The sequence below is a fragment of the Panthera onca genome, chromosome A2, assembly GCF_046562875.1.
Source record: "Panthera onca isolate mPanOnc1 chromosome A2, mPanOnc1 haplotype 2, whole genome shotgun sequence".
NCBI lineage: Eukaryota > Metazoa > Chordata > Mammalia > Carnivora > Felidae > Panthera > Panthera onca.
The window spans coordinates 1,261,550-1,287,851 of NC_138340.1; the positions used below are offsets into that span (position 1 = coordinate 1,261,550).

At 62.8% G+C, this 26,302-nt stretch overlaps 1 protein-coding gene across 2 annotated transcripts; it reads right to left on the reverse strand.

Annotated features, from left to right (window-relative positions):
• Positions 1 to 5,459: 5,459 nt before the first annotated feature.
• On the reverse strand, positions 5,460 to 24,478 carry BTBD2 (BTB domain containing 2). Of its 2 annotated transcripts, XM_078443692.2 has the most exons (10): positions 24,045 to 24,478; positions 14,810 to 14,929; positions 11,543 to 11,699; positions 10,282 to 10,387; positions 9,975 to 10,181; positions 7,982 to 8,174; positions 7,797 to 7,884; positions 7,488 to 7,634; positions 6,240 to 6,432; positions 5,460 to 5,917 (listed from the first exon to the last, which is right to left on the reverse strand). In XM_078443692.2, the coding sequence occupies exons 1-9, from the start codon at positions 24,461 to 24,463 to the stop codon at positions 6,271 to 6,273; spliced, it is 1,599 nt and encodes a 532-aa protein (XP_078299818.2). In that variant the 5' UTR covers positions 24,464 to 24,478; the 3' UTR covers positions 5,460 to 5,917; positions 6,240 to 6,270. The 2 variants fall into 2 exon arrangements, with proteins under 2 accessions (XP_078299818.2, XP_078299817.2); XM_078443691.2 differs by having other exon boundaries at positions 5,460 to 6,432.
• Between the last annotated feature and the right edge of the window lie 1,824 nt (positions 24,479 to 26,302).

A 26,302-nucleotide genomic window follows, 5' to 3' on the forward strand; every position in this document is an offset into this window, starting at 1 on the left:
GGCCCCTTGGAAGCGCACGGAACAGCCACCTCTGAGGCCTCGCCTGGCAAAATGACTCCGTCGTCAAGATGACGATGGTCCTCGAGGCCTGCAGGCAAGAAGACAGAGTAATCCACCGGGGCAAGAGGATCCAGCCAGGAGACTTTCCAAACCGGCACATGGTGCGAGGCACGCGGGCAGCAGCCTCTCATAAAGTAAAATGAGTCGGGCGTCCGCGTGCCGCCAGGCTGTCCTTCAAGCGTCAAGGTAGGAGAAAGCCCCAGAAGCTCACGCCCAGAGTCGCAGTCCTGTGCGGGCTGGCCTGGGGGCGGGGGGCGCTGGGGCCGCAGGCAAACATGTGCGCATACACACGTCCACCTGAGACGGAGAGGAAGGAGCACAAATGACACAAGTGTAGGCTCAAGACTCACGGCGGAGACCAGCATGAGCCCTGCGGTGCCGGGTTCGAGCCAGAGGGCTCAGCTCAGACTGGGCCCCGTGATGTGTAAGCAGGTAGATGAACGCAAAAACAGACGTGCGGGTGCGTGCCGACCTGCACACGTATTTCCCGTTTCACTGACCCCACTTTTTGTGCTCCTCTCGCCATTTAGTTTATTTCTGACAAATGTCACAAGCCCACAGTTCCCAGGTGTTGTATTTGTGTTGCGTGGTTATCTGTTGAATACGCTTTCATATACACGTATCCATAGACACGTGTGGTCCACACGCGGACTCCACAGTGCTCTTCATCCTTGCCCACTGGAGATGCCATCCGGGGGCCTCTCCTTTCAGCCTGAAGAGTCTTTCACGTTTTTTGTTGCGTGGCTTTTTTGGGCAACGAAGCGTCACGGCTTCTCGTTGCCTGAAAAACAGCTTTATTTTGCCTGCGCTAACGGTGGGTGTTTTTTGTTGGAAATGGAATTTTAGGTTGGCAGGTGGATTCATTTTTTTGTGTGGGTTTTTTTTTTTTTTTTTTGCCTTCCAGCATATTTAAAAGAAAAAATTTAAGTTTATTTTGAGAGAGAGAGCAACTGTGAGCAGGGGAGGGGCAGAGAGAGAGAGAGAGAGAGAGAGGATCCCAAGCAGGCTCCATGCTGTCAGCACGGAGCCCAACGTGGGGCTCGGACCCACAAAATGCAAGATCGTGACCTGAGCCGAAGTCGAGAGTGGGACGCTGAACTGACTGAAGCTGCCAGGCGCCCCTTGTTGCCTTCCAACATTTTAAAGACCTCGTCCGGTTGCTTCTGACGTAAGGTGAGTTGCCATCATTGTTCCCTTGGAGGTTGCGTACCTCTTTGCTTGTAAGACTACGTGTGTGAGTTACTTGGCTGTGATGTGTGGTTTTCTTTGGATTTATTGTGCGGGGCATTTGTTGAGCTCCTTAGATCTGTGGGTTGTGTCTTTCATCAGTTCTGGCAGATTTCCTACCGTTAGCTCATACGTGTTTTTCCACAGCTTCTCTCTCCCCCAGGACTCTGGTTATCGACATGCAGGACCGTCTCATCTGACCCCGAGGGTCTCTGACACTCTGGGGATTTTGTTTGATTTTGTGGTTTTCCTTTTTGTTTATTTTTTTTAATTTTTATCTTTGTTTATTTTTGAGAGAGAAAGAGTGTGAATGGAGGAGGGGCAGAGAGAGAGGGAGACCCAGAATCCGAAGCAGGCTCCAGGCTCTGAGCCGTCAGCCCAGTGCCCGACGCGGGGCTCGAACCCACGGATTATGAGATCACGACCTGAGCCAAAGTCAGTGCTCAACTGACTGAGCCCCCAGGTTTCTGTTCTTCCCTTGTGCCTCCAGTTTGGCCGGTCCCGATGTGTCTTAGACTTACGGGTCCTTTTCCGTTTTGCTCCGTGTGCTTTCAAGCTCTCCGGGGCAGTCTTCTCCGGTATCTCGTACCTTCTAGAGGCCCCGCTCGTGTCTGAAGCTTGTTTCTCCGCGAATCCTCCCAGCTCTTCACCTCGGCCTCGTCGTCTTCTCCGTTCTTTTAACGGGTCCACAGCAGCCACCCGATGAGCCTTGACATCTCACCTCGGCGTCCCGTCCCCCGTGGGTCCGCTTTTCTTAGCGGCTTCTGCTCCTCTTGGCTGCAGGTTACACTTTCCCCCTTCGCACGTCTCAGAATTGCTGTCGCGCTCCAGCCCCCTTCCCGGACCGGCTGGACCAGGGGGTTGGGCCGCTGGCGAGACCGGGTTTCTACCTGGCTTCATCTCACCTCCAGCTTGCATGTCTTGAACTTTGTTCCTGTCTCGAGCTGCCTTGCTTGGGGGAGGGGTTATTTTTTTTTCATGTTTTTTTTTGAGCGCGCACATGCGAGCTGGGGAGAGGGAGAGAGAGAGGGAGAGCGCGAGAACCCCGAGCAGGCTCCACACTGTCAGCGCAGAGCCCGATGCGTGAGATCGTGGCCTGAGCCGCAATCGAGAGTCGGCGCTGAACCGGCTGAGGCGCCCAGGCGCCCCTTGAGCTGCCGCGTTTCCGTTGTCAGCCCCGGGTTGTAGCGGGGGCTCTGATTTCCAGGCACGGGGAGACCACAGACTTCGCTCTGCCTCTCCACCCCACCCACCCGCACCAGCAGCCAAGCGCTAAGCAGAATGCCAAGGGAGAAGGCAAGCCTGCCGCGTTTCGAGCCCCTCCAGGTTCCAGGCCTTTGCGCCGCCCCCACGGGCACCGGCCCCCGCCGGCTTCCCTTTTGTCAGAGAGCGCCCTGCCCACGGCACAGCCCACTCGGCGAGGGCCTCCGGGGGTGGCCTGCCGGCCCCTGTTCATCTGGCAGTGGCTTTTCCCCTGAAAACCCAGCTTCTCTCCACGGCCTGGCATCCACGTCCCTTTGATGGGTTTACAATTAAATATTTCTTTCACGTTTTCTTTTAAGCTTAGGGTTCTCGTCGTGGTCTGATGCGCGCGTACAATATGAAATAATTAGCCCAAGGTGAACTATCGGGGTAACAGACACACCCGCCACCTCAGAGCCGACCACGTGTGCATACGGGGAGAACACCGGGTCCGCTGTTAGTCCTCAGGCATATGGGATAGCAGTGACTGTGGCCGCCAGGCTGTCTGCTGTACGCCCAGAATGTGCGCGCCGGACAACAGAAACCCGTACCCCACGACCGGCACCTGCCCGTCTCCCCCACCCCTGGCCGCCGCTGTGCTCTCCGGCTCCGTGAGTTCAGATGTAGTTTTGGATTCCACGTGTGAGAGGTCATATGGCCCCTGCTCGTCGTTGCAAAGGGTGAAGCTTTTCTTTTTTAAAAAAAAGGGCTGAATGATACTACACATTTTCTTCATCCATCCTCGACACTTGGTTTCCCTGTCTGGTTAGCAGGGCTGCACTGAACTTGGGAGTACAGATGTTTGGGACACTGATGTCATTTCCTTTGCATGTATACCCAGAGGTGGAATTGCTGCATGTTATATATAGACAAATTTTTTAACTTTTTAAGTTTATTTTGAGAAAGACAGCGTGAGTAGGGGAGGGGCAGAGAGAGGGAGAGAGCGAGAGGATCCCAAGCAGGCTCCGAGCCGTCAGCACAGAGCCCGACGAGGGGCCTGAACTCACGAAACCATGAGATCGTGACCTGAGCCAAAAGCAAGAGTCGTATGCTCAGCTGAGCCACCCAGGCACCCCCGCATCACGTATTTCTATTTCGAATTCTTGGGGGCGCCTCTAAGACTGTTTTCATTGGCTGCACCTGTGTATGGTTCTGTAGTGCATTTTGTTTTAAGTTTATTTTGAGAGAGAGAGAATGCAGGCAGGGCAGGGGCAGAGAGAGAATCCCAAGCAGGCTCCACACTGTCAGCACAGAGCCCAATGTGGGGTTCAGTCTCACAAACTGTGAGATCATAACCTGAGCTGAAATCAAGTCGGACACTCAACCAGTTGAGCCACCCAGACGCTCCCATCTTGTCTTTAACCAGCTAAAGTTATGGTCTGCTGCAGTTCTGTATGTTCTAACCAGAAGTCACCCCTCTTACTGTGTCCTCAAGGTCTTTAGGGTCTGTAGTGCTGTCCCCTTTTCGACCTTGACATCGCTCTTGGGTTTTCGCTCTTTAAAATATATTTGTTGTTGTGATTTCATCAAGGAACCAGCTAATGGTTTGTTTTGTATTTCATTTGTCTTCACTTTTGGTCTATTTTATTTCCCATTTTTGGGGTCAGATTTGCTGTTTTGTTTCTTAAAATGAAAGCTTAGACCTTTGGCTTTAAACCTTTCTTCTTTTCTAATGTATATGTAAATTTCCCCAAGTTGGCTTTAGCAGGATCCTGAAATTTTGGTATATTATAATCAGAGTATCATTCAGTTCAACATAGTTAATTTACATATGGCTTTTTTAGCCCATGTTTGATTCCACTGTCATCAGAGCTGGTGTAGTGTTCTATGGGTGATTAGGGAAAGTCTGTTCAACTATTAAAGATCCTTCTTGATTTTTGTTCATTCTGTCATTTAGAGAGAGATGTGACAGTGTTAATTTCCAACTGGGGTCACAGGTTTCTCATTTTTGTACTGCCGACTCTTAAAGATATCTAATGGTGCTCTGGTGCATAGACTTAGGGCAGTCCTTTCTTCCTGTGGGATTGACCCATTCATCCTCGTGAAATGTCCTTTAACTGTTACGAACGCTCACTGCCTTAAGGTCTGTCTGGTAGTGATACAGGCGTGGTCAGTGTTTGCACAGGGCGATTTTTCCCACCGTTCAGCCTCAGTTTCTGTTTCTTTGTAAAGTGAGACTCTTGCAATCAGGAAGTTGTCTGGTTTTGGTCTTGCATCCAGTCTGATGGTCCTAACCTTTCAACCGGAGGATTTAGATCTGCCTATGTTTAACGTAACTGATGCGGTTGAGTTTCCGTCGGTCTTTACTTACATTTTTGAAGGGCTCAGAATTCTAGTTTGGTAGTTCTTTCTGCTGGCTGTTTGTGACATTTTTTTCCCTTTGGTTTTTAGCAGTTTGTGTATACGTGAATTTTTTTTTTTTAACCTCACTTTGGGTCACTGAGATCTTTCAGTGTGTGAATTGAGGTCTTTATTCATTTTGGAAAATTCCTGGCTACCGTGCTGTTCCCTCTCTGCTTTTTCTCAGGAACGCCCTAACACGTGGGGCAGAGCCAGGTGGCGGACCCGGGTCAGGTTACCCACGCTGCACAGGCACAGCCCCGGTCCAGAGGGCAGAGCCAACAAGGTGTAGGCACAGCTTGTCGCAGCAGGTCTGGGTGGGGGCTTCTGCAGGGACATGATGGGCATCACAGAAGTTTTGTGAGGACAGAGGGCATGGGGAGGATCCCCACCTGGTCTGGACGCCCTAGGGGTGGGACATCTGTGTTAGCAGCGACTCCGGATGCAGACAGAGTCACAGCGCCCCCCCCCCCCCAATCTTACAGGTGGAGGGGGCGGGGAGACAACTGCAGAGAGAAGAGCCAGATCTCAAAGCTGCCAGGGTCCCCTCCCGCCACCCCTGACCGGAAGAAGCACGCAGGTCAGGATGGTTTCGTTTCTTTCCTTTATTTAAAAAAATCATTTGGGGGTCTGGTGTGAGGAGGGCACACCTTTCATGGCTTGGGGAGGACAGTTTCCGGAAGGGATCACTGGGGTGAAAACGCGGTGGGGGAAGGACTGGGGACTTAGGGGAGGGGCTCCGCCCCCCAGCACCTCTGGACCTACAGCTCACTCAGAGGCCGGGTGGGGCGGGGCTTCGGTATGTACAGGGGGCGGGGCCAGCCGGGGTCGCAGCCACCAAGGCAGGCCCCGCACCATTCGCCCCTCTGGGCAGATCAGGTGGGGAGTTCGTGCCCGCAGCTGCAGGGGCCCTTCTCTGGGCGGGCCAGGGCCTGGCAGAAAGCCAGCCTGTGGGACCTCGAGGGGGGCTGGGCCAGCGTGCTGGGGGCCAGGGTCAGGGCGGCCCAAGCATCCCCAGTGAATAGACCAGGACGCCACACGCTGCCTCCTACCAGAGAAATGGGGACCCAAGATGCATTGCTATGTGCGGTTAGAACAAACATGAGACGCAATCCTATTTGAATCCTGTGGTCAGGCGGTTGGTCAGGTGGCCCTGAGCTGCAGGGACGGCGTGTGGGACCCCCCCACGTCCAAGGCCCCGGGGGGGACACTTGGCTCAGGGCGGGTCCGGGCCAGCCCTGCCCACCCCCCCACGTCCTGAAGGACCGCATCACAGCCCCTGCCCGGCTTCCCCCGAGCAGGGAGTGAAGACCCTCTCCTGACGCCCAGAAACGTGGCAGGGGGCGCGGTACGGGGTGGGGGCGGCCTACTTGCATCAGGTGGCTTCGGGGACCGGGCGGCCTAGGTGTAGAAGATGACCTCGGGGATCTGGCCGTCCTCCACGGACGTGCCGTTGTTGTTCCCCGCCGCGTAGCAGAAGGTGAAGCACGTCTTGGCCCCCGTCGTGGGCGACTCGTGGGTCACCTTGCGCAGGCCCTTGGTGCCATAGTGGGAGTCTGGGCCCTGGGTGGGAACAGTCCCTGCGGTCAGGCACCCAGGGCCCCAGGAGGGTGGGGGCTGGGGGGGGGCCCAGGGTGAAGAGGGGTGGGGGGCAGCAGAGCCCCTCCCCAGGGTGTCTGTGCTGTGGGGGGGGTCGGGGGGGTATGGGGGGCGGCAGAGCCCCTCCCCAGGGTGTCTGTGCTGTGAGGGGGGGCCGGAGGGGGGATGGGGCGGCAGAGCCCCTCCCCAGGGTGTCTGTGCTGTGGTGGGGGGGTCGGGGGGGATGGGGGGCGGTAGAGCCCCTCCGCAGAGTGTCTATGCTGTGAGGGGGGGCCGGGGGGCGGCAGAGCCCCTCCCCAGGGTGTCTGTGCTGTGGTGGGGGGGTCGGTGGGTGGCAGAGCCCCTCCCCAAGGTGTCTGTGCTGTGGTGGGGGGGTCGGGGGGGATGGGGGGCAGCAGAGCCCCTCCCCAGGGTGTCTGTGCTGTGGTGGGGGGGTTGGGGGGATGGGGGGCGGTAGAGCCCCTCCCCAGAGTGTCTATGCTGTGAGGGGGGCCGGGGGGTGGCAGAGCCCCTCCCCAGGGTGTCTGTGCTGTGGGGGGGTCGGGGGGCGGCAGAGCCCCTCCCCAGGGTGTCTGTGCTGTGGTGGGGGGGGGTCGGGGGGGATGGGGGCGGCAGAGCCCCTCCCCAGGGTGTCTGTGCTGTGGTGGGGGGGTCGGGGGGATGGGGAGCGGCAGAGCCCCTCCCCAGAGTGTCTATGCTGTGAGGGGGGGCCGGGGGACGGCAGAGCCCCTCCCCAGGGTGTCTGTGCTGTGAGGGGGGGCCGGGGGGATGGGGGGTGGCAGAGCCCCTCCCCAGGATGTCTGTGCTGTGAGGGGGGGCCGGGGGGTCGGCGGGTGGCAGAGCCCCTCCCCAGGGTGTCTGTGCTGTGAGGGGGGGCCGGGGGGCAGCAGAGCCCCTCCCCAGGGTGTCTGTGCTGTGGGGGAGGGCCGGCGCGGCAGACACCCCCACAGCGACACACCGCATAGGCGCCCTATACCTGTACCCACTAGGGGCGGATCCCGGACAGGCCCAGGGCTCACCTTGAGCGTGGCGCAGGCTGTGTAGTTGACATTGGGCAGCATTTCCACCGGCTCCTTGAACATGACCCGGAAGGTGCTGGCGGAGCCATCACAGCTGAAACCCGTGTCGTTCTGGCCCAGGACGGTGTTGCTGTCCGTGTGGATGATCTGCGGGGGCGGGGGGAGGGGGGGCAGGAGCCGGCGCTGCTCACCAGGGCCCCCCCACCCCCACCCCCCGGGGCCCCTCAGAGGCCGACGGGGGCCGGGGGGGGCCCGCGCGAGGAGTCCAGCCTGGGACCCGCGCGGAGGCGACGGGGGCGGGGCGGGCACCTGGATGTTCACTTGGTAATCGGTGGGCCCGTGGATGGAGCCGTACAGCCCGAAGCCAACCACGAAGATGCGCTTGTTGACCGAGAACCTGAGCCGCGGACACAGGGGATGCTGAGCCGCCGGGCCGGCCGCCTTGGCCGCTCCCCACCCGGTGCCGCGGGGACCCCGGCTGCGCCCGGCCCCACCTGATGCGGTCGCTCGTGCCGCTGTAGCCCCAGCGGCTCTCCACCTGCTGGAAGCGGTTGATGCTGCACTCCTTCCCGCGGAGGCAGCAGCGAGGCCGGTCGATGAAGTCGACGCGCGGCTTGGGGTTGACGGTGAAGTGCAGGAAGAGGCTGACCGCCTCGCGGTCCACGAGGATGCCCGACTGCGCGGGCCCTGCGGGCACAGGGGGCGGAGGTCGGGCTGGGGCGGGCGGGCAGGGTGGGTGGCGGTGAGCCTCCAAGGGCACCAGAGTGAAGAGGCGGGGGGAGAGGGGGGTGGCCCCTCCCTGCATGGGGGAGGCGGGAGGGAGTCCGATTCATGGCCTCACTCAGCAACCCCACCGCCCAGGTGGCCCACCTGGCGCGCAGCCACCCCTGCCCTGCGCGCGTGGGGCCGCCCGCTGCCTGGGCGTGACTTCCCGGACAGGCCCCGAGCCGGAGGGGCTCCAGGAGGTGGAAGCCGAGGAGGACAGGCGGCGTGGGGGGACTCCCCTCGACCCCCCGCCCCCCCCGCAGGCTCACGAGAATCCTTCAGCTCTGAGCCGGTTTAGCAGGCTGCCCCAGTGCTGCTCGGCCCCCCGCTCCTGTGCCCTGGCCCTGGGGCCTCTACGTGAGTAAGGAGGATACAACTGGGAGACAGAACGGTAACCAGGGCTTTTTAATCTCTGCACAGAAAACGCAGAAGGAGCTACAGGAGGCCGCGGCTGGGGCACACTTAGCTGGGGGGGGGGGGGGGGGGCGGTCTTCGGAGGGTTTTTTCAGACTTCCCTCTAGGTCTCTTGTATTTAGGGGTACCCGAGAAGCAGGACACTTCTCTAAAACACGCTGAGTGACAAGGGACACCCATCACGGAGGAACGGAACAGGAAAGCCTGGCTCAATCCAAGAGGACACAGTGTCCTTCCCCACGATTTGGGCAGAGCAGGGGCCAGGACTGGGCTACCTCAGCCTGGGGGGGGGGGGGGGGAGGTGGACACAGGAGGGGGCCCGCACAGGGGGTGGCGGCAGGAAGCAGCAAACACTCCCCTCCCAGGGTGAGGGGGTGGGCCGGGTCACGGGGGCCTGGGACCCCCCTGGGTTTGGCTGCCAGGTGGGCAGGGGGGCCTCCAGGAGAGTGCTGGGGGCACCAGTCTGGTGGCGGGGGAGGGGTCTTAGGATGGGACGGTGCAGCCTGGAGCCTGGCCCCCTGAGCCACGTCTAGGTTAACATCTGGGACCCTCATGACCAGGGTCTGGCCCCAGTGACAGCCCCCCCGTCCATCCTGGAGAACGACCCAGCCCCGGTCGGAAGTGGCCAGGCCACCACAGTCACCACCTACTGCCAGAGCCTGGCACACGGGAGGCACTAAGTGATGAGCAAGCAATCCCGGAACACAGAGCCTCACCCCAGCACTGACAACACTATGGACGAACAGACGTGACACAGGGGACCCTGTCGCATCCAAATTTCAGATCAAAGAGAGCTAATCTCGGGGGTAAATCTGTCCCAGGGAGCACAGACAAGAGACTCCTGCTACACGGTCCCAGACAGCCCTAACCGGGGACGGGGGTGCACCGGCCAGGCCACCGGCGGTGACGTGGCCTCACCCAGGACCCTCCAGCCCCGCAGGGGAGGGCTGGCTCTAGGTCAGGCACCGCGGCGGGAGCCACGTCCACACGGGACAGGAGGCACGGCCGGCTGCCCCCGCGTCCGCCCGGGGCCGAGCCCCCCCCCCCCCCCACAGGCTTGTCAAGGATGCTGATGCCAGAGCCCGGCCCCCGGGACGCCGGCCCCAGCCCCGGGGGGGGGGGGGGACCAGCGCGCAGACGCAGACACGCGACGCAGAAGGAAGGGAACCCAGGCGCCGATCTGGCGGCATCCGCGGGGCCTTCCGTCCTCACACGTGGACCCTCGCCGTCCAGCTCTCGGGGCGGGTCACACCTGGGGTCCCCGGGGGTCAGGCTCCCGCCGAGCGGCCCCCGCCCCCTGACAGTTACCTGCAGCGAACTCCTCGATGGTCATGAGCGGGAAGCGGATGAGCGCGAGCGCCTTGCCCAGCACCTTGCGCTTGTTCTCGGGCGTCACCTGCAGCTGCTGCCGCTGGCACTCCGCCTCGGCCCAGCGCACGACCGCGTTGAACAGGCGCACCTCCCGGATGCCCAGCGTGTCCCGCTCCAGCACGGCCACCAGCGCCACCAGCGTGTCTGTGGGAGGGCCGGCTCAGCGCGGATGCCCCTCCCCCTCGCGGCCGCGCTCGTCCCCCCCCCCCCGCCCCGCCCCCCTACCCAGGCCGGCGCGCCTCACCCAGGTCGATGTCCGTGAAGCCCTCGGCGGTGATGGCGTCGGCCGTGTTCTTGTCGATGTTCTCCAGGCACAGGCTGGCCAGCTGCGGCTCGTCGAAGAGTCGTGCCTGGAAAGAGGGAGCGCGTCAGCCGCGGTGGGAGGCACGCCCCCCCCCCCACCCGGCTGCCGCTCTGACCCTGTCGCAGTCTCCCAGTGTCGCGAGGTGGGTGGACAGGACACGCCCCTGCGGGTCCGGGGGGGGGGGGGGGGGGGGAGGGGCCCTGAACGGCCCGCGCACTTCCCAGCACCGGAGACCGCGCCATCGGGAACCTGCCCGAAGGGTGGGGGAACCAGGAGCCCAGAAGATTCCGGCCCCTTCCACCCAGCACGACCCCCACAGCCTGGGGCCGGCGTGGCCGCAGCTCTGAGCCCCGCGGGCCCAGCTCCAGCCTGCCAGGGCAACTCAGTGAGGGGTCCGGGACCCCCAGGGAGAGGGACCGCCCCCACCGCCAGCCCCTGCGCAGCCGCTCTGGGCCTGACCAGCCCCACCTGGCCACGCCCGGCCCCCTGGAAAAGGGAAAATCGCGGGCGGAAAATCTTCAGTCAACAAGTGCCAGGTGCCCGCCCGTGAAGGGCCTGCGAGGGCACCAGGTCAGGATGGGGGGGGGGGGGGGAGAGCAAAATTTAAGGGACACCAAAAATTCAGGGATCCATCCCCATCTCAGGTCCTCGCCCTTGCCCCTCCCCCCCCCCCCCCCCCCCCCCCGCAACCTATCCGCACCTGCGTGCTCGCGCCTGGCCCTTCCCCTCCCCCACACCTTCCTCCTCAACCCAAGTCCGCGCGCACCTCCTCCCCCCGGCCCCCAACCCTGCGCCTTCGCCCAGCCACCCGCGTTCTCGCCCGCCCCCCGGCGCCCCCCAAACCCTCGTCTCCGCCGCCTCCCCCACCTCGCGCACCTTAGTCTCCGCCGCGTCCCGGCGTCCTCCCACCCGCGTCCTCACCGGGTCCCAGCGCCCTCACCTGCCCTCCCCGCAGCACACCTGCGCCCTCTGTGGGCGGCGCGTCCGCGCCCGTAGCCTCGCGCGCCCTCGGCCTGGCCCCGCCCCCGCGTCCTCACCCATCTCCCCACCCCTTCATCCTCACCTGGTCCCCGCCTTTGCCCGGCCCCAGCGCGCCCGCACCCTCTCTGGAGCACGAGCACCCCGCCGGGTCGCACTGCCCTCCCCTGCCCTCCCCTGCCCTCCCCAGCCGCCCCCGGGGCCCGGCCCCGCCCCCGCGCACCTGCGTCAGCAGCATGAACGCGTTGTCCGCCCGCAGGTTCTTCTTCAGGAACTCCACGCAGTGGGCCTCGAGCGCCGGCACCGCGTACTTCTTGGCGGTGTACAGCGTGGTCATGACTGTCTCGGGCCCGATCTGAACCTCATCCGAGTAGAGAAACCTGGAAGACAGACGGCTCGCTCGCTCAGACCCCGCCCCACCAGCCCGGCCCGAGGAACCTTCCAGAGCCCGTATCTTTCGCTCTGTAGCCTACCGACGTGACCGGGCAAAGACCATCTGCCTCGAAACCGGCCAGAGGCTAAGCCACCCGCACTCGGACACCAGAACGCGGGGCCGTGCAGCGACCGGCTTCCTTCCCGGTGACACCCCCGTGCGGGGGCACCAGGGCCACCAAGACTCCCCCAGAGGCACCTGCATGGGATCTGCCCTGGGGAGAGCCTGCCACACCTCCGGGCCTGGACGGCAGGCCTGGCTGCAGAGCTCAGCGAGTTCTGGGCGAGCGGAGGACCAGAAACGCCGGCCTGAATCAGACACTCCACACCATGACCGCCCCTCCCGCGGTGTGAACTTGGGCTCAACTGAAAAACAACGAGGCAGTGGAGGTACCAGGAGCCTCGTGCAGAGCTGGCAGGGGGTTCAGGACGCAGCCACAAGGGCAAACACCTGGAAGGGTGTGCCTGCCCTCGTAGCGCCCCGCCCCCCCCCCCCCCCCCCCCCCAGAATGTGCCAGAAGCCAAACGCAGCCCCACGTGTCAACAGCTACGATCCTGTGGGGTCCGGGAGACCCTGGACCTGAGGAGACCAGGGATGCTGCCCGACCCCCCACAGGACCCGGGACCCAACCCCGAAGTCAGCAGTGCAGGGGTGGGGTGGGGGGGACAGCCAGGATCGGTGCCAGGAGACGGCTGAGCCTTTCACACACCAGTTATGACAGTGTCCACCCTCTTGGTGGCAGCCCAGCAAAACTGACTCAAGCCCGGGGAGGTCGGGGGGACAGCGGGAGAGACAGAGCAGGGAGATCGTAGCCGGAACCCGCATGTCACCAGACTTCAATCTAAACCTGTCCCCTGCTGGTGTGTGTGTGTGTGTGTGTGTGTGTGTGTGTGTGTGTTCTCATGGCTATCACTTTTCTTCTATTCATTACAATAAAATACAACACAGGGGCGCCTGGCTGGCTCAGTCAGAACACGCAAATCTTGACCTTGGGGTCGTGAGTTCGAGCCCCACATGGGGTGTAGAGATTAAATAAACTTAAAAAAATACTTTAACTAAACCATCATAAGCATTTCTACGCATACACTTCAGCAGCATCGGGCACACTCACGCTGTCCTGCACCCGCCCCCGCCATCCGCCTCCAGAACCTTCCATCTCCCCAGACTGAGACCCTGCCCCCACGAAGCACGGACTCCCCACCCCTGGCTCCCACCGTCCGCTCTCTGTCCCTGTAGACGGGACTCCTCCGGGGACCCCCTGTGAGTGGGGTCGCGCGGGACGCGTCCTTCTGTGTCCGGCTCCTGTCACCGCGCACAGCGACCTCCGGGTCCGTCCACGCGGCGGCAGGCGGCGGGACGTCCTTCCTCCCTGAGGCTGGGTCATCCTCCGGGGGTGAATGGACACCCCGTGTTTGTTACATGCCAGCAGACACTGTGTGTCCACCTTTCACGGACGCTGCTGCTGTGACACCGGGGTGCAAGCGTCCGTCCGCGCCCCGGCTTCCGGTTACCCGCACAGACATCCGGGAGTGGAACAGCCGGGTCACAGGGTGACTCTACGTTTACGCCTTGTGAGGGGCCTCCACACTGTTTCCGCGGAGGCCACGAGGGCCCCGATGTCTTCACTTCCTAATTGTTGTTACTTTCCTTTGGCTTTTCTGGCTTTTGGTTTTTTTAACACTAGGTGCCCTGGTGGGTACGAAGTGATAGCTTATGGTTTTGTCACCTGTTTTTGTCAATAAAGTTTTATCGGCACGCAGCCCCACCCACAGCTTACGAACAGGCCGTGTCCGCTTTTCCGGGAACCGCGGCAGTGTGAGCGGTGGTGACGGGGCCCGTCTGGCCCCAAACGGGCAGTCGGCCGCTCCTGGCCTTAGCGGTCTGAGAAGCTACACAGAGACGCAGCCGTGAGATTGTCCCCAAAAGCGCTCCGTCACCGGGAAGACGCTGGGGGCAGCGCACGGGACCAAGCACGTCAGCGTCAAGGACTAAGGGGCATCCACAGACGGAACCAACCAGAACAAAGTTCTCCCCAGGGGCAGGGGGGTGCAGGGACACCAGCTGGGGGGCACAGCCAGGAAGCACATGGCCTCGGACACGGCAGATGGGCGGCAGATCTGTCCTTTATGCTCTTCTGGAACTTTCTTTTTTTCCCTTTCCCTCCCTCCCTTCCTCTCTCTCTTGCGACCTCTGCCCTCTTTATCGTGATAATAGAGAAAAAATAAACTGCGTTTACAGAGATGTTTTAACTGTTCGGGGTAATCCTTAAAGTTACCCACTGTGATCCACACCCAGCGCTTCTGGAAGCAAGAGAATCGTGCTCGGCTGAGCAAGGAGAACAGTCTGGAAGCTCGGGAGAGCCAGCGGCCAGGCCTCACCTGTGGCCTCTGGCTGCCAGCTGCCTGCGGCCCCCACGCCGGGCACCCACCGTGTTTATTTCAAGTACTTGAGAAATTCTGAGGCTCAAAAAAGGAAAAGCTAGAGGTGGCATTTAACATTCTTGCAACGTCTTACTTCCTCCAAAACTCGTGTCGACTCCAAAGGATGAAAACGGGGACTCACGCGCACGGCAACGTGGCCTCAACATGCGACGCTCAGGGAGAGAACCCGACACGAGAGGCCACGCGGGGTGTGAGTCCGCGTGTGTGAAACATCCAGATCATCCACGGAAGGGAAGGGGGCTCGTGGGGGCCGGGGGAGGGGGTGACGGCCGACGGGGACGGGGCTGCTCTTTGGGGCGATGAGAAGGTAGAATGAGGCAGTGGTGAGGGGCACACGACCCCCGCGAATGCCCGCAGAGCGCTCAACAGCACGCTGTAAACGGGTGAACCGTACGGTGTGCGAATCACATCTCAACGAGAAGTCTGCGAAAGTGGAAATGGGGTGGGGGCCCCCAGAGCCCACCCCTCACTTCAGGGGCAATTCTGGAGATCTTCAGGGGCTCTGGAGGTGCTGTCCCTGGGGGTCTCTGTACCTTCTTCCCGAACTCTGTGTACTTTCTAGAACGTCAGGCTGGTCCGTCCCACCCCACAGTGTGAAAGATCTAGAAAGTCTTACTTGAGCAGGGCCAGGAAGGCGGCGGGCTCCACGTCGGGCAGCTCGATCTCCGTGGACGTGGTGGCCATCCCCCCGTTGAACATGGCGTCGAAGACAGCACTGCCCACGGCCAGCACGAACCTGGCGTGTCAGAGAAGACCGAGGTTACCCTCCACGTGGCCCTGACTGCTCCCGTCACTGAGCCCGGGGGCTGTTGGGGGGGGGGCGGGGGCGGTCCCCATAGGAGATGCTGCGGGAGCGACCCCAGCTAGCACCCCGGCAGACCCCGGCAGACCCCGGCCCAGCAGGTCCTGCCGGCAGAGGGCTCTAGAAGGCCGCACTCTGGAGCAAGGCTGCTCAGAAGGTTCAGTGGTAACACTGGGGAGGACGAGTGAGGTCACCGGCCCCACGGCAGGATGGCCTCGTGCCCCCGCAGCCCCGTCCGCGCGTCCGTCCACCCCCTCGCTCTGCACGCACATGCCGCGCTCACGTCGTGGGCACGAGGGTCCCGGCCATCCTGCAGTGGGGCAGACACAGTAAGTGCAGGGACAGCCTGACTGTGGGGCAGGAAGAACCCAAGGCCGCGACAGGAGCGAGGGTCAGGGAAGGCTTGGCAGGGGCACCTGAGCGGGGCCGAGTCCCCGGGGCAGCCTCGGGAGGCGGTGGCCGCGAGGAGGCCTGCAGGCTCTGTCGCGTGCGGTGTGGCCACTCGGGGCCCCCCAAGCCAGCCGGGGACCCTCCAGCTGGACCACGACGTGGGGGGGCCTCCGCGGTGGCCGGCCGAGCTCAAGGAGGCGCCGCCCGCCCTGTGCTTTGTGCTGTCCACGCACAGCCTCCGGGGCCCACCCCACGTGGCCCAGGCACCGTCCCCGGGACACCCACCCACTCCCGGGCCCACGTGGGGACAAACACAGGGCTCCGAGCGGCCACCCCGGCTCAGAGCCCTCCGGGTCGGCACACATCTGCAGGCGGGGCGCAGCCAGCCCCCACGTCCTGCTCCCCAGCCTCTGCCTGCCCCAAGCCGAGCAGCCCCCCACCCTTGACGGGCAGAGCACCCCTTCCCCCGGCCCCTCCCTCCCCCTCCCTCGGCGTCTCCGGCCCTCGTCTGGGCCACAGTGCGGCACGGCGGCTGCATCCCATCCGAGGACCAGACCCGAGACGGACGGGAACCCGAGTGCAGTGGGGCGAACAGCGTCCCCCAAAAACCCCGTCCGCCCGGAAAGGCAGAACGGGACCTCGCTTGGGAACAGTCCTTGTAGAATGTGACTGGTTCGGGCGAGGGCATGGAGGGTGGCCCTAACCCCATGCTGGTGTCTCTGCAACAGGGGAATTTGGACACGGACACGGGGAAAGGACACGTGAGGACACAGGCAGAGACTGGAGGGGACGCCTGGACCCCAGGAGCTGGAGGAGGCAGGGGGGGCCCTCCAGGGCCTCCGGAGGGAGCGCAGCCCTGCTGACGCCGTGACCTCGGACGCCTAGCCCCGGAGCTGGGGCAGGAGACCCCGTGTGGCTCTCGCGCCCCTGAGCTGTAGGTTCCGGCCGCACCCACGTCTTCGGAGGCCCTGGGCTCTCACGCCACCGCGGCAGGTCCCCAGGCCCCGCTGTCCTCCCGCACACGGTCCCTAGATAAGGTGCCTTCCCAGAAGCACCTCAATCTCCTGCTGGAAAACGGATCCAAACACAGAAGAGGCTGCTGACTGCACCCGGCGCGTCAGGGCCGAGCCACCCGACACGGGGTGGACGGGCACAGACCTCACGCACCCCGGGCATCCCCGCCAGCGGGCAAGGAGTCTGAGATGCAGAGGTGGGCATCAAACCACAGAAACGAACACGGGGCTCCGATCAAGGACGGCCCAGCAGCGAGGGGACACCCAGAGCCCGGAGCTTGGTGTCCAAATCCCACAGCCACAGAGGGTCCAGGCTCCTTGGAGAAACGGCGGATTCCGGGGCCGGGGTCGGGGGGGGGAGGGGGTACCCGACGGGCTCGGAGTATCTTGCGGGGCCAGAAGGAAAGAGCTGTTCCCAACGTGCCGGGGAAACGCGGACGCGGCGCCCGCCCGGCGAGCTCGCGGCCGAGCTGGGGATGAGAGCAGCCACGGGACACCGTGCTCACTGCACGGGAACCCGCAGGACAGAGCACCGGCCGGGGGTCCGTGGGGACTGAACCGAGTGAGCGGGTGAGGGGCCGCGGGAGGGACAAGGGGCGCCAGCCCCCCCCCCGCCCCCCATCAGGACTCCAGCCCATGAAGCACAGAAAACGGCCACACGGCGGACACGGAGTAGCCACCGTTTCCGGGGCGGATCCTCAGCCCTCCGCCCGGCAGCCAGCGGGCAAAGCGGAGGAGACACGGGGTGTCTGCCCAGCCCCACGGCGTCCCTCGGGGACAGCGCTCACGGCCACCGGGGAGGGCGCACATCACCGCTGTATATGCACACACGCGGCAGGGGCAGGGACGGGAGCCGGAGCAGAGGCCACGGCAGCACACAGCCCAGGCCCCGGAGCCCGGCCGCCCCCGGCCGCCAGCAGGAACCAACCGACCTTCCGGGGACCCTGCCTGCACACGTGGGATGTCCTTCAGGGCCAACAGGTGCGCCGGGCAGCGCCGGCGTCGGCCAGAGCGTGGTCTCCAAACACAGCCGAGTTCGATTACCAAGCCGCAACCAGAGGAAGTCTGAGAGGTCCCCAAATGCTTGCAAATGAACCCACTTGGGAGCAGCCACGGGTCCGAGAAGGAACACGAGGAAGCGAGGAAAGATCTTGGCTGCAAAGGAGACCACAGCGCGACAGGCCGACCTGAGGGTCGCGGCTCGAAGGACGCGTCGCGCATCTATTAAGGGTCCAGGAATCCGCGAGGCGAGCTCCCGCATCAGGAGTCCAGAAAATGGAGAGTAAACCAAACCCACGGAGAGAAGGGAACAGCCAAGGTGGGAACAGGACACCTCGTGAAATCGGGCATGGGGATGGCAGGGGGTGCAGAGAAACCACTGGAAACGGGAGGGCCGCGAGGTACCGAAATCAGGAGCAAGGGTGGGCACATCGTTCAGGAACGTAAGGAACACGATCTCACCCCACGGCAAAGCCTGTCCCCAGACGGCTTCACGGGGGACCCCTCCCAATCACGCCGGAAGTGACAGCGACCGCAGGCAGACTCTCCCAGAAAACGGAGACGCCCCCGAGCACGGCTGGGCGCAGATGCCGCGGCCTCATCGGAAAACAGTCCGGCACTTTCTGAAAATGTCACCTGAGTTACCCTAGAATCCCAACAGTCCGCTCCGAGGTGCTGACCCAAGACCACAGGACCGGATTTGCACACCAGCGTTCACACGGCATGATTCGTGACAGTGAAAACACCAGACAGAGCCCATACACCCACCGGCTGGCAAAGGGACAGACGGAGGTCCATTCGTACCACTGAATTCAGCAATCGCGGGAATTACTTGCCAATAAAAAGAAGACAGCTGTAGCTGACCTTGAACAACACGGGCTCGAGCGTGCGGGGGCCGCTCGCACGCAATAACGAAGGATACCGTGGATGACACAGACAACGGGCTAAATACGGGGAGGCCTGGCCTTCCGGGTGGGGGCGGGGGGGACCTCGGGGGTGGCGGCCGCCAGGGCCCAAGGCTTGCACACCTGCACAGACAGCCGTCAGGTCAAACAGACCAGACTCCAGTGACGCCCCGCACCCACACCTCAGGACACCTCTCAGCAGGCAGGGAACAGAGAGGAACTTCAGCGAAGCTGTCCCACAGAGCGCAAAGGTGGCTTGCTTCCACCCCCGTCAGGGGGCGACGCCCCGCGGCCAGAAATGCGCTAAGAAAAGCATTAAGCGGCACAAATAGGAGGGACGGAGAGAAATAATCTGCCCACGACATGGTTTTCGAATCTGAAAATTCTAGGACTGCACTGCCCAATGTGGTTGCTCCTGGCCACGCAGGGCTATTTAAATTTTTTTTTCTTTTTTACATTTTACTGATTTTTGAGAGAGAGGGAGAAAGAGAGAGACAGCACGCACAAGTTGGGGAGGGGCAGAGGGAGAGGGAGACACAGAATCCGAAGCAGGGTCCAGGCTCTGAGCCGTCAGCACAGAGCCCGATGCGGGGCCTGAAGCCACAAACCGTGAGATCATGACCCAAGCCGAAGTGGGACGCTTCACCAAGACTGAGCCACCCAGGGGCCCCCACACAGGGCTATTTAAATCAAAGTTACAATCAGATTAAAGATTCGGGGCGCCTGGGTGGCTCAGTGGGTTGAGCGCCCAACTCTTGGTTTCACCTCAGGTCATGATCTCACGGTTTGTGAGTTCGAGCCCCACATCGGGCTCCGTGCCGACGTCGCAGAGCCTGCTTGGGATTCTCTCTCCCTCTCTCTCGGCCTCCCCGCTGCTCACTGTGTAGGTCTCTCTCCCAAAGATAAATAAACTTAAAAAAATTTGTTTAAAGATTACTCACAACAGAGGAAAACAATACAGGAGCAAAAATCAGCAATAAATGTGCAAGAAAACTATATGAAGAAAGCTACAAAGCTATCCTAAGAACATAAATGCCCTAAACAAATAGAGAAAGACCATGCCCCCAGATATCTGTGTGCTAACCTGCCCGTTCTCCCCAGCCTGGTATCGGTGGGGGACCAACCCCCCCCCCCCAATAAATCCCTTGAGCACTTACTTGACAAACAGACCCTAAAGGTCACAAGGGACCACGGGATGCCTGGGGGCCGGCAAACTGGCCAACCGCGTGCTTTTGCAAATAAAGTTTTATTGGAACGCATCCATGATCATTCACTCGCGTTGTCTACAGCACTTCCGTGCTGCTAAGACAGAATTCAGGAAGTGGGGCGGACTGTGCAGCCTGAAGAAATCGTCCGCTGTCTGGCCATTTACCTTCGCTTGCTGATGCTGTGCTAGAGCGGCCGTCCCGCGGGGAAAGGGACGTCCTCTGCCAGCACCACGTTCCAATGACAGTTTGAGGGAAGGGGGAGGGCGGGACGGGAGGGTGATCGGTACTGGAGGGGTAACCATGTGAGACCGGCTGAAAAAGTCTCAACAGAGAAGAAAATTGGGAACAAGGGTCCTGGCGGTTCTCAAAACAGAAAGCCACAGTCATCAGAAGCTGTGCTGTCCTACGGAGAACACAAACACACCAATGAAATGAGAAACCCCAGACGGGCTGTTCCACCCGCCGGGCTTCTCCGCGGCGCTGCACTTTCCAGGCTGAAGGAATAAAGACATCTGAGGGGCGCCTGGGGGGGCTCAGTCGGCTGAGCCTCTGACTTGGGCTCAGGTCACGATCTCACGGTTCGTGGGGTCGAGCCCCGCGTCGGGCTCGGCGCTGACGGCTCGGAGCCTGGAACCTGCTTCGGGTTCTGTGTCTCTCTCTCTTTCTCAAAAATAAATAAAATGTTGAGAGAGAGAACACAAACAACCTCTCAGGTGCTGGTTTTGTGGGTCCACCCAACACCCACCCCGAAGAGACTCAGTGTTTCCTCGGAGCCAGCCCAGCAAGAGAACGCAGACACTTGATTCAGGCCGGCCGGGGTGCCACAGAGTCACCGAGCGCCCGTGTGCCCGGCCTGCTCCCGGGGTTTGGGGTGCAGCAGAGGAGGAGAGAAGCTAACGCCTGCTCACACAAGCCGCCAGCAGCCGCGATGGAGGCGCCGGGCAACAGATTAGAAGGAAAAAGGGACGGAAAAAGCAGTGCAGGCTGAGGGCTGCCCAGAGCCTTGCGACGGGACGAGGGGCCAGGGCCGCTCAGCACTCGTGTCCCCTGCCCCAGGTCGGCCTGTGCCCAGAGCCCACGGCCACTCTGAGCCCTGGCCCGTGCTGCTCCCCGCACCCGGGCCCTGGCGGGGCCACACCGAGGCGCCTTTCTCGAGGTCCGTGAGAGCCCCTCCCCCATGCCGCTTTGTGGCCCGAACCCCAGACGCGGCTCCCGTGCCACCACATCCTCTCCCTGCCCCGGGACGCCACCCAGGGCCCCAGGTGGCATTCGGTCACCCCCTTGGGCTCTGCTAGGCTGTGACAGCTCTCATGACCTTGAGAGCCTCCAGGATGAGCCGCCAGCTGGCCCGCGGTGTGTCCCCGATGTGGGTTTGTGGGGTGTTTTCCTGCAGTCGGTCTGGTTTCCCAGGGCTGGGCAAGTCTAAACAAGATTTCATCCTCTCCCAGGCCCGGAGGCTCGGAGCCCTCCAGGGCAAGGTGTGACCTCCTCCTCTGGGGGGCTCCAGGGAAGGGTCCTGCCTTCCTCTCCCAGCTCTGGGGGGCTCCAGGCATTCCTTGGCCTCATCCCTCCAGTGCCTGCCCCCCGTGGTCATCATGTGGCTTTCCCTCTGGGTCTCTTATGGAAGACCCTTGTCATTGGGTTTAGAGCCCCCCCCCCCCCCCCGAGAATCCAGGATGAGCTCATCCCCAGACCCTTAACTTAATCATACCTACAAAGACTTTTTCCACGTAAGGTCACGCTCATAGGTAACACGGGCTAGGACGGGGACACACCTACACCTGGAGGTGAGGGGCCCTTCTGGTCCCATCCTATCAGGGGACCCCGCAGCCACTCAACATCTCTCAGAAGGTGACCTTGACCCCTGGCTAAGGTGGGGGTCTGCCGGGTTTCTCCACGGTCAGGTTACCCTCGTCCGCTTTCCACTCACTTCTTTACAAGCAAGTCCCGAGTGCAGCCCCCAGGAGCGGCGTGGCAAGCGGCCCCCCGCGTCTTTTCAAGCTCCGGATTACGTCCCCGCCTCTACTGAAGCTCGCCCTGGACCACTGTCATAAGCACTTGCTTGGGTCACTGAGTCGATCCTCCCAGAGGTCCTGGGATGGAGGCATCTGAGCGGTCAATCCCAGTTCACCGGTGGGGAAACTGAGGCACAGGAAGCCCAGGGTCACCCGTGGGCAGCACCCACCTGGTCGCTGCAGGGAAAACGTCACCAACGTGTAGGAAATAACAACCCAAAGGCAGAACCTTCTACGGTGACGACCAAACCGCGGGGCATTACCACCAGGACAATGGGGACAAATGCCATCGGCCTGACCCAGGCCCCCTCTGGACGTCAAACACACGGCCAGGGAGTCTGCGGGGCCCAGGTGACGAATGACACCTGCAGGGACCAGCAAGGTGAGCCAGGGAGTCAGGCCGCTGGCGGGGTGGGGGGGGGGGGGAGGGGGGAAGAGCCACAGGCCCAGTGGGCCGGCGGGTGTGGGGGCAAAGGTCAGCATGTAGGCACGTACCCTCCGTGCCCGGAGCCCTTTCAGGGTGGCTCCCTGCAGCCCTTCCTCAGCACCACCCCTCCTCCCCCATCCACACGGCACCCCTAGGCCACCATCCCCCCCACCCCCCCCCCCGCATCACTCAACCCCTGCGAGCCACAGACCCCAGACCCCCAGACCCACATGTGCCCTCTGGCCGGCTCTCTGCCAAGTGCATCAGCCCTCCACGTACATCCCTGCCACAACTGCCCTTCTCTGGGATGCTGGAGCCAGGGTCTGGGGGGCCACAGCCGCGGCCCCCCACCGCACCAGGGAGAGGCACCTCCTCCCAAGGGAAGCCGAACCCTCTGCCTCCCATTTCTACCCTCCCGCCAAGCGCCTGCGGCCTCCACCCCCAGCCGGTCCACCCTTCAAAGCAGATGCGGTCACTCAGGCCCACGGTGCCCCTGCCCCTGCTGCGGCTCCCGAGTGCCCACCTGGACTCCAGACGGCCCCTCCCCTCGCCCTGCTCAGCACAGCGGCTCAGGTACCGATTCCTGTCACCACCCCCCAGACCCCGGGTCTCCGGTTCTCATTAAGTCTCACTAGAGACCACGCCCAGCTGACCTTACTCTCCGACCATTTCCTACCACACCCCTCGCTCCAGGCCTGGGACACTGGCTGCCCTCCCACTTCTCCGGAGCCCCTGCGGGGCCACACCCTTCACGCCTCTGGGGGCCCCACGCCCACTGCCTCAGCCCTACTTCACGACGCTGAAACCAGGACAGGAGGACAGGCCGAGGGCAGGCGCTAAGGTCACTGGTGCCTGGGGGCCCCTGGCTCCCCCTGAGGTTGCCCCCCCACCTGCCTGTGGGGTTTCCAGCCACATCCACCTGACCCGGTCCCCAAAGGGCTTGGGTCAGGCAGGTGGGAGCTCGTGCAGCCTCGCCTTACTTATTCTGCTCCCCGAAGGTGGTGAAGGAGACCAGGCCTGGCTGACCAGTATGTAGGAGCATGACGGGCCTCAGGGACGCCTGGGGGCGGGGGGAGGGGGTGGGGGCTCACGGGCAGCCCACAGACCGGGCCCCTACTCCAGCTTGGGTGGGGGTGAGGCCCATGTCGGCGACTCTGGAGAGAGCTGCTCGCACATAGGGGAGGGAGGAGCCACGGGAGGTCCTGGGGACCCAACCACAGGCCTGGAACGTTCTGCAGACAGGAATCTAGATCCAGTTGTACATAAATAACCAGGAAAAAGCCGGAAAGAAAAATCTCGAAGGCACAGGTTAAATAAAGGCCACAGGCCAGAAAGGCAGGGAGAACCCCTCGCAGCAGGCTGGGGAACACTCCAGGCGAGTACAAGAAACGCCCCCGGCCCCCCTCCTCTGATGTCACACACACCCCCTCCCCCATCAGCGAGCCCCCGTCCCTGGGGAGCAGAGTCAGGAACACCGGCAGTGGACTGGGAGTCTGACTTCAGCCCCGCCCTGCCCGGGGGTCTGGGGGCTGGGTCCTGGAGACTGGCTGGAAGCACAGGTCAACAATGTCCCCTTTTTCAGAGAGGCCGGGGGACTGGGGTGTCACTGAGGGGCTTCTGTGGGTTCAGGAGGCAGGAGTCTGGCGGGGGCCTGGGGGTCACCACAGGGGAAGCACGGGACATTAGGCGCAGGAGGTCACTGGGGCAGGACCGAGGGGCCTAGAGGTGGCCGGAGCTGGTGGGGGTGGCTGGGTGGCCGTGCCTGGAGATCCTGGCCTGGGTGGCAGGGTCCGGCATCCTAAAGCCAGGAGCCTCTGCTGGGAGTGGAGAGGTGGGGGGGGGGGGGGGGGGCGTCCCAGGGCCAGGGTGCAGCTAGCATCAGAGGAATGAAGGGTAGATGGGGGCCCGGCAGGGTCACGGGGCTCTGGCAACGCGGGTCCCAGGGGACCTGGGGGGTGGCACGGCGCAGGAGGGTCCGGAGGACGGTCGGTCCCTGGGGCGGTTGGGTCCTGGGGTGGCGGGGGCCCGGGGGTGGCGGGGCCCGGGGGGCGGCGGGGCCCGGGGCCCGGGGCCCGAGGACGGCGGGGCCCACCTGTGCGCGGGGATGCGCTGCGCGCCGAGCCCCTTGCCCACCAGGAAGTGCACGTCGCAGAGCACCTCGTTGTTGAAGAGGAAGGCGAAGCGCTCCTTCAGCGTGGGCTTGGTGGCCTGCCAGTTGTAGACGGGCTCGCGCAGCAGCGCCGCCGCCCCCGGCTCCTCGGCCGCCCGCTCCCCGCCCGCCGCGGCCTGCGCGCCCGGCCCCGACCCGGGTCCCGGGCCCGGTCCCGGAGCGGGGGGCGGCCCGGGGGCGGCGGGGGCCGGGGCGGCGGCGGCGGCGGCGGCGGCGGCGGCGGCGGCGGCCGCGTTGCCGGGGGCGGCGGCGGCGTTGGCGCTGGGCCCGGGGCCGCCCCCCGCACCCGGGCCGACCCCCGGCGGGCACGACGCGCGCCCGCCGCTCCCACCCGCCGCCATCTTGTCGGTGCGGCGGCCGCGGGGCGGGGCGGGGCGGGCGGGAGGAGGGCGGGGAGTCCGGAGGGGAGGGGGAGGGGAGGGCGGGGAGCCGGGAGGGGAGGGGCGGGGAGCCCGGAGGGGAGAGGGAGGAAAGGGGAGGGGTGAGCAGGGAGCTGGGAGGGGAGGGGGAGAGGAAGGCGGGGCGGGTGGAGGAGGGATGGGGGAGGGGAGGGGAGTGGAGGGGGAGGCGAAGGCGGGGAGATGGGAGAGGAGGGGGCGGGCGGGAGGAGGAGGAGAAGGAGGGAGCTGTGGGCCGAGGGGGAGCGGGGATGGATGGAGGGGGGCGGAAGGGGAGGAAGAAAGAACCCGGGTACCTGATAGGCAGTGCGGACTGGACTGGAACCCCCAAACTGCTAACCACACCCATAGTGTCAGACTGCCCCTGGTGCCCTGAAGAGGGACACCGGGAAGTCCTTGGGCGACCTGGGGCAGGGGTCAAAACCCAGAGCTTCAGCCTGGGGGAGGGGTTCCTGGAGGGAAGGATGCTGACCAGTGACCAGGGGTCAAGATGAAGAAGCCAGGGCGAGCCTCTTCCAGGTCCTGAGCCTGGTCAAGGTGGCCGGGAAGCTGGGTAGAGAGGTCACGGCCAGCAGCCCCACTGGTGGGCGCGAGGCCCTCTCGCGGCCCCTCATCTGCTCGCAGGGCTTCAAGACCCACTTCCATAACATCCGCGACGATTCAGCACCTAATAAGCGACTGGGAGACCCCCACCCCCCACGCCGGGTCTCAGGGCTGGTCATTCCCATGGCGGAGGGATTTTTCTTGGGGGTTCACAGCCCAGTGACACCTAGGAGAGCCACAGGAAAGGCAGCCCCCCTCAGCGTCCAGACTCTGCCCCCGAACTCCATGAGCTCTTCACCTCCAAAGCAGAGCAGACCTTGAATGCGCCCTTGTTCCTGGATCCCCACCCCGGTCACCTTCCTGGCCTGCAGCCCGAGGGCTCACCCAGGGCCCCATGCTTGATGTAATACTCTGCTGTCACCATCTTGAGATGTGTGATAATTCTGGAACAAGGGACCCACGTGTTCATTTGCACCGTCGCCTGCTTCAACGACTTACCCTTCTTTACTCTCTAGAACCCAGTCTCTTCCAGACTTAATCTGGTGTCTTGTAGCCTTTGCCTCAAGCCCTTCAGGGGCTTCCGGCATTGCCAGCCAATCCCCTTGCCCTGGGGACCACCTCTCCCTCTGGGGAGGCCAGGCCACTGTCATCTTGTAGCTCCTCACCTTCCAACCCACCGCAGAATGTGCTCCCATCGGCAGCCTCGCCCACTGGATTTCAAAAAAATGCCACCTTTTGAGCTCACTGCCTCTGCTCTTTTAGGATGAAAAACTTACCCAAGGCCAAATCATGCAATGTTATAACCATGGGCAAAAGCATCCCAATCCTGGAAATCTGTTTTTCATTCTAAAAGTCATGTATGGGGGCGCCTCAGCCGGTTAAGCGTCCGACTTCGTCTCGGGTCATGATCTCACGGTTCATGGGTTCGAGCCCCACGTCAGGCTCTGTGCTGACAGCTCAGAGCCTGGGGACTGCTTCGGATTCTGTGTCTCCTCTCTCTGCCCTTCCCCTGCTCATGCTCTGTCTCCTCTCTCTCTCTCTCAAAAATAAAAATAAACATTAAGAAAATGTTTAAAAAAATAACTAAAAATGTATGAAAAAAAAAGGAGGGGCGCCTGGCTGGTTCAGTTGGCGGAGCATGTGACTATTGATCCCGGGGTTGTGAGTTTGAGTCCCGTGTTTGGTGTGGAGGCTACTTAAAAGTAAAATCTTTAGGGGCGCCTGGGTGGCTCAGTCGGT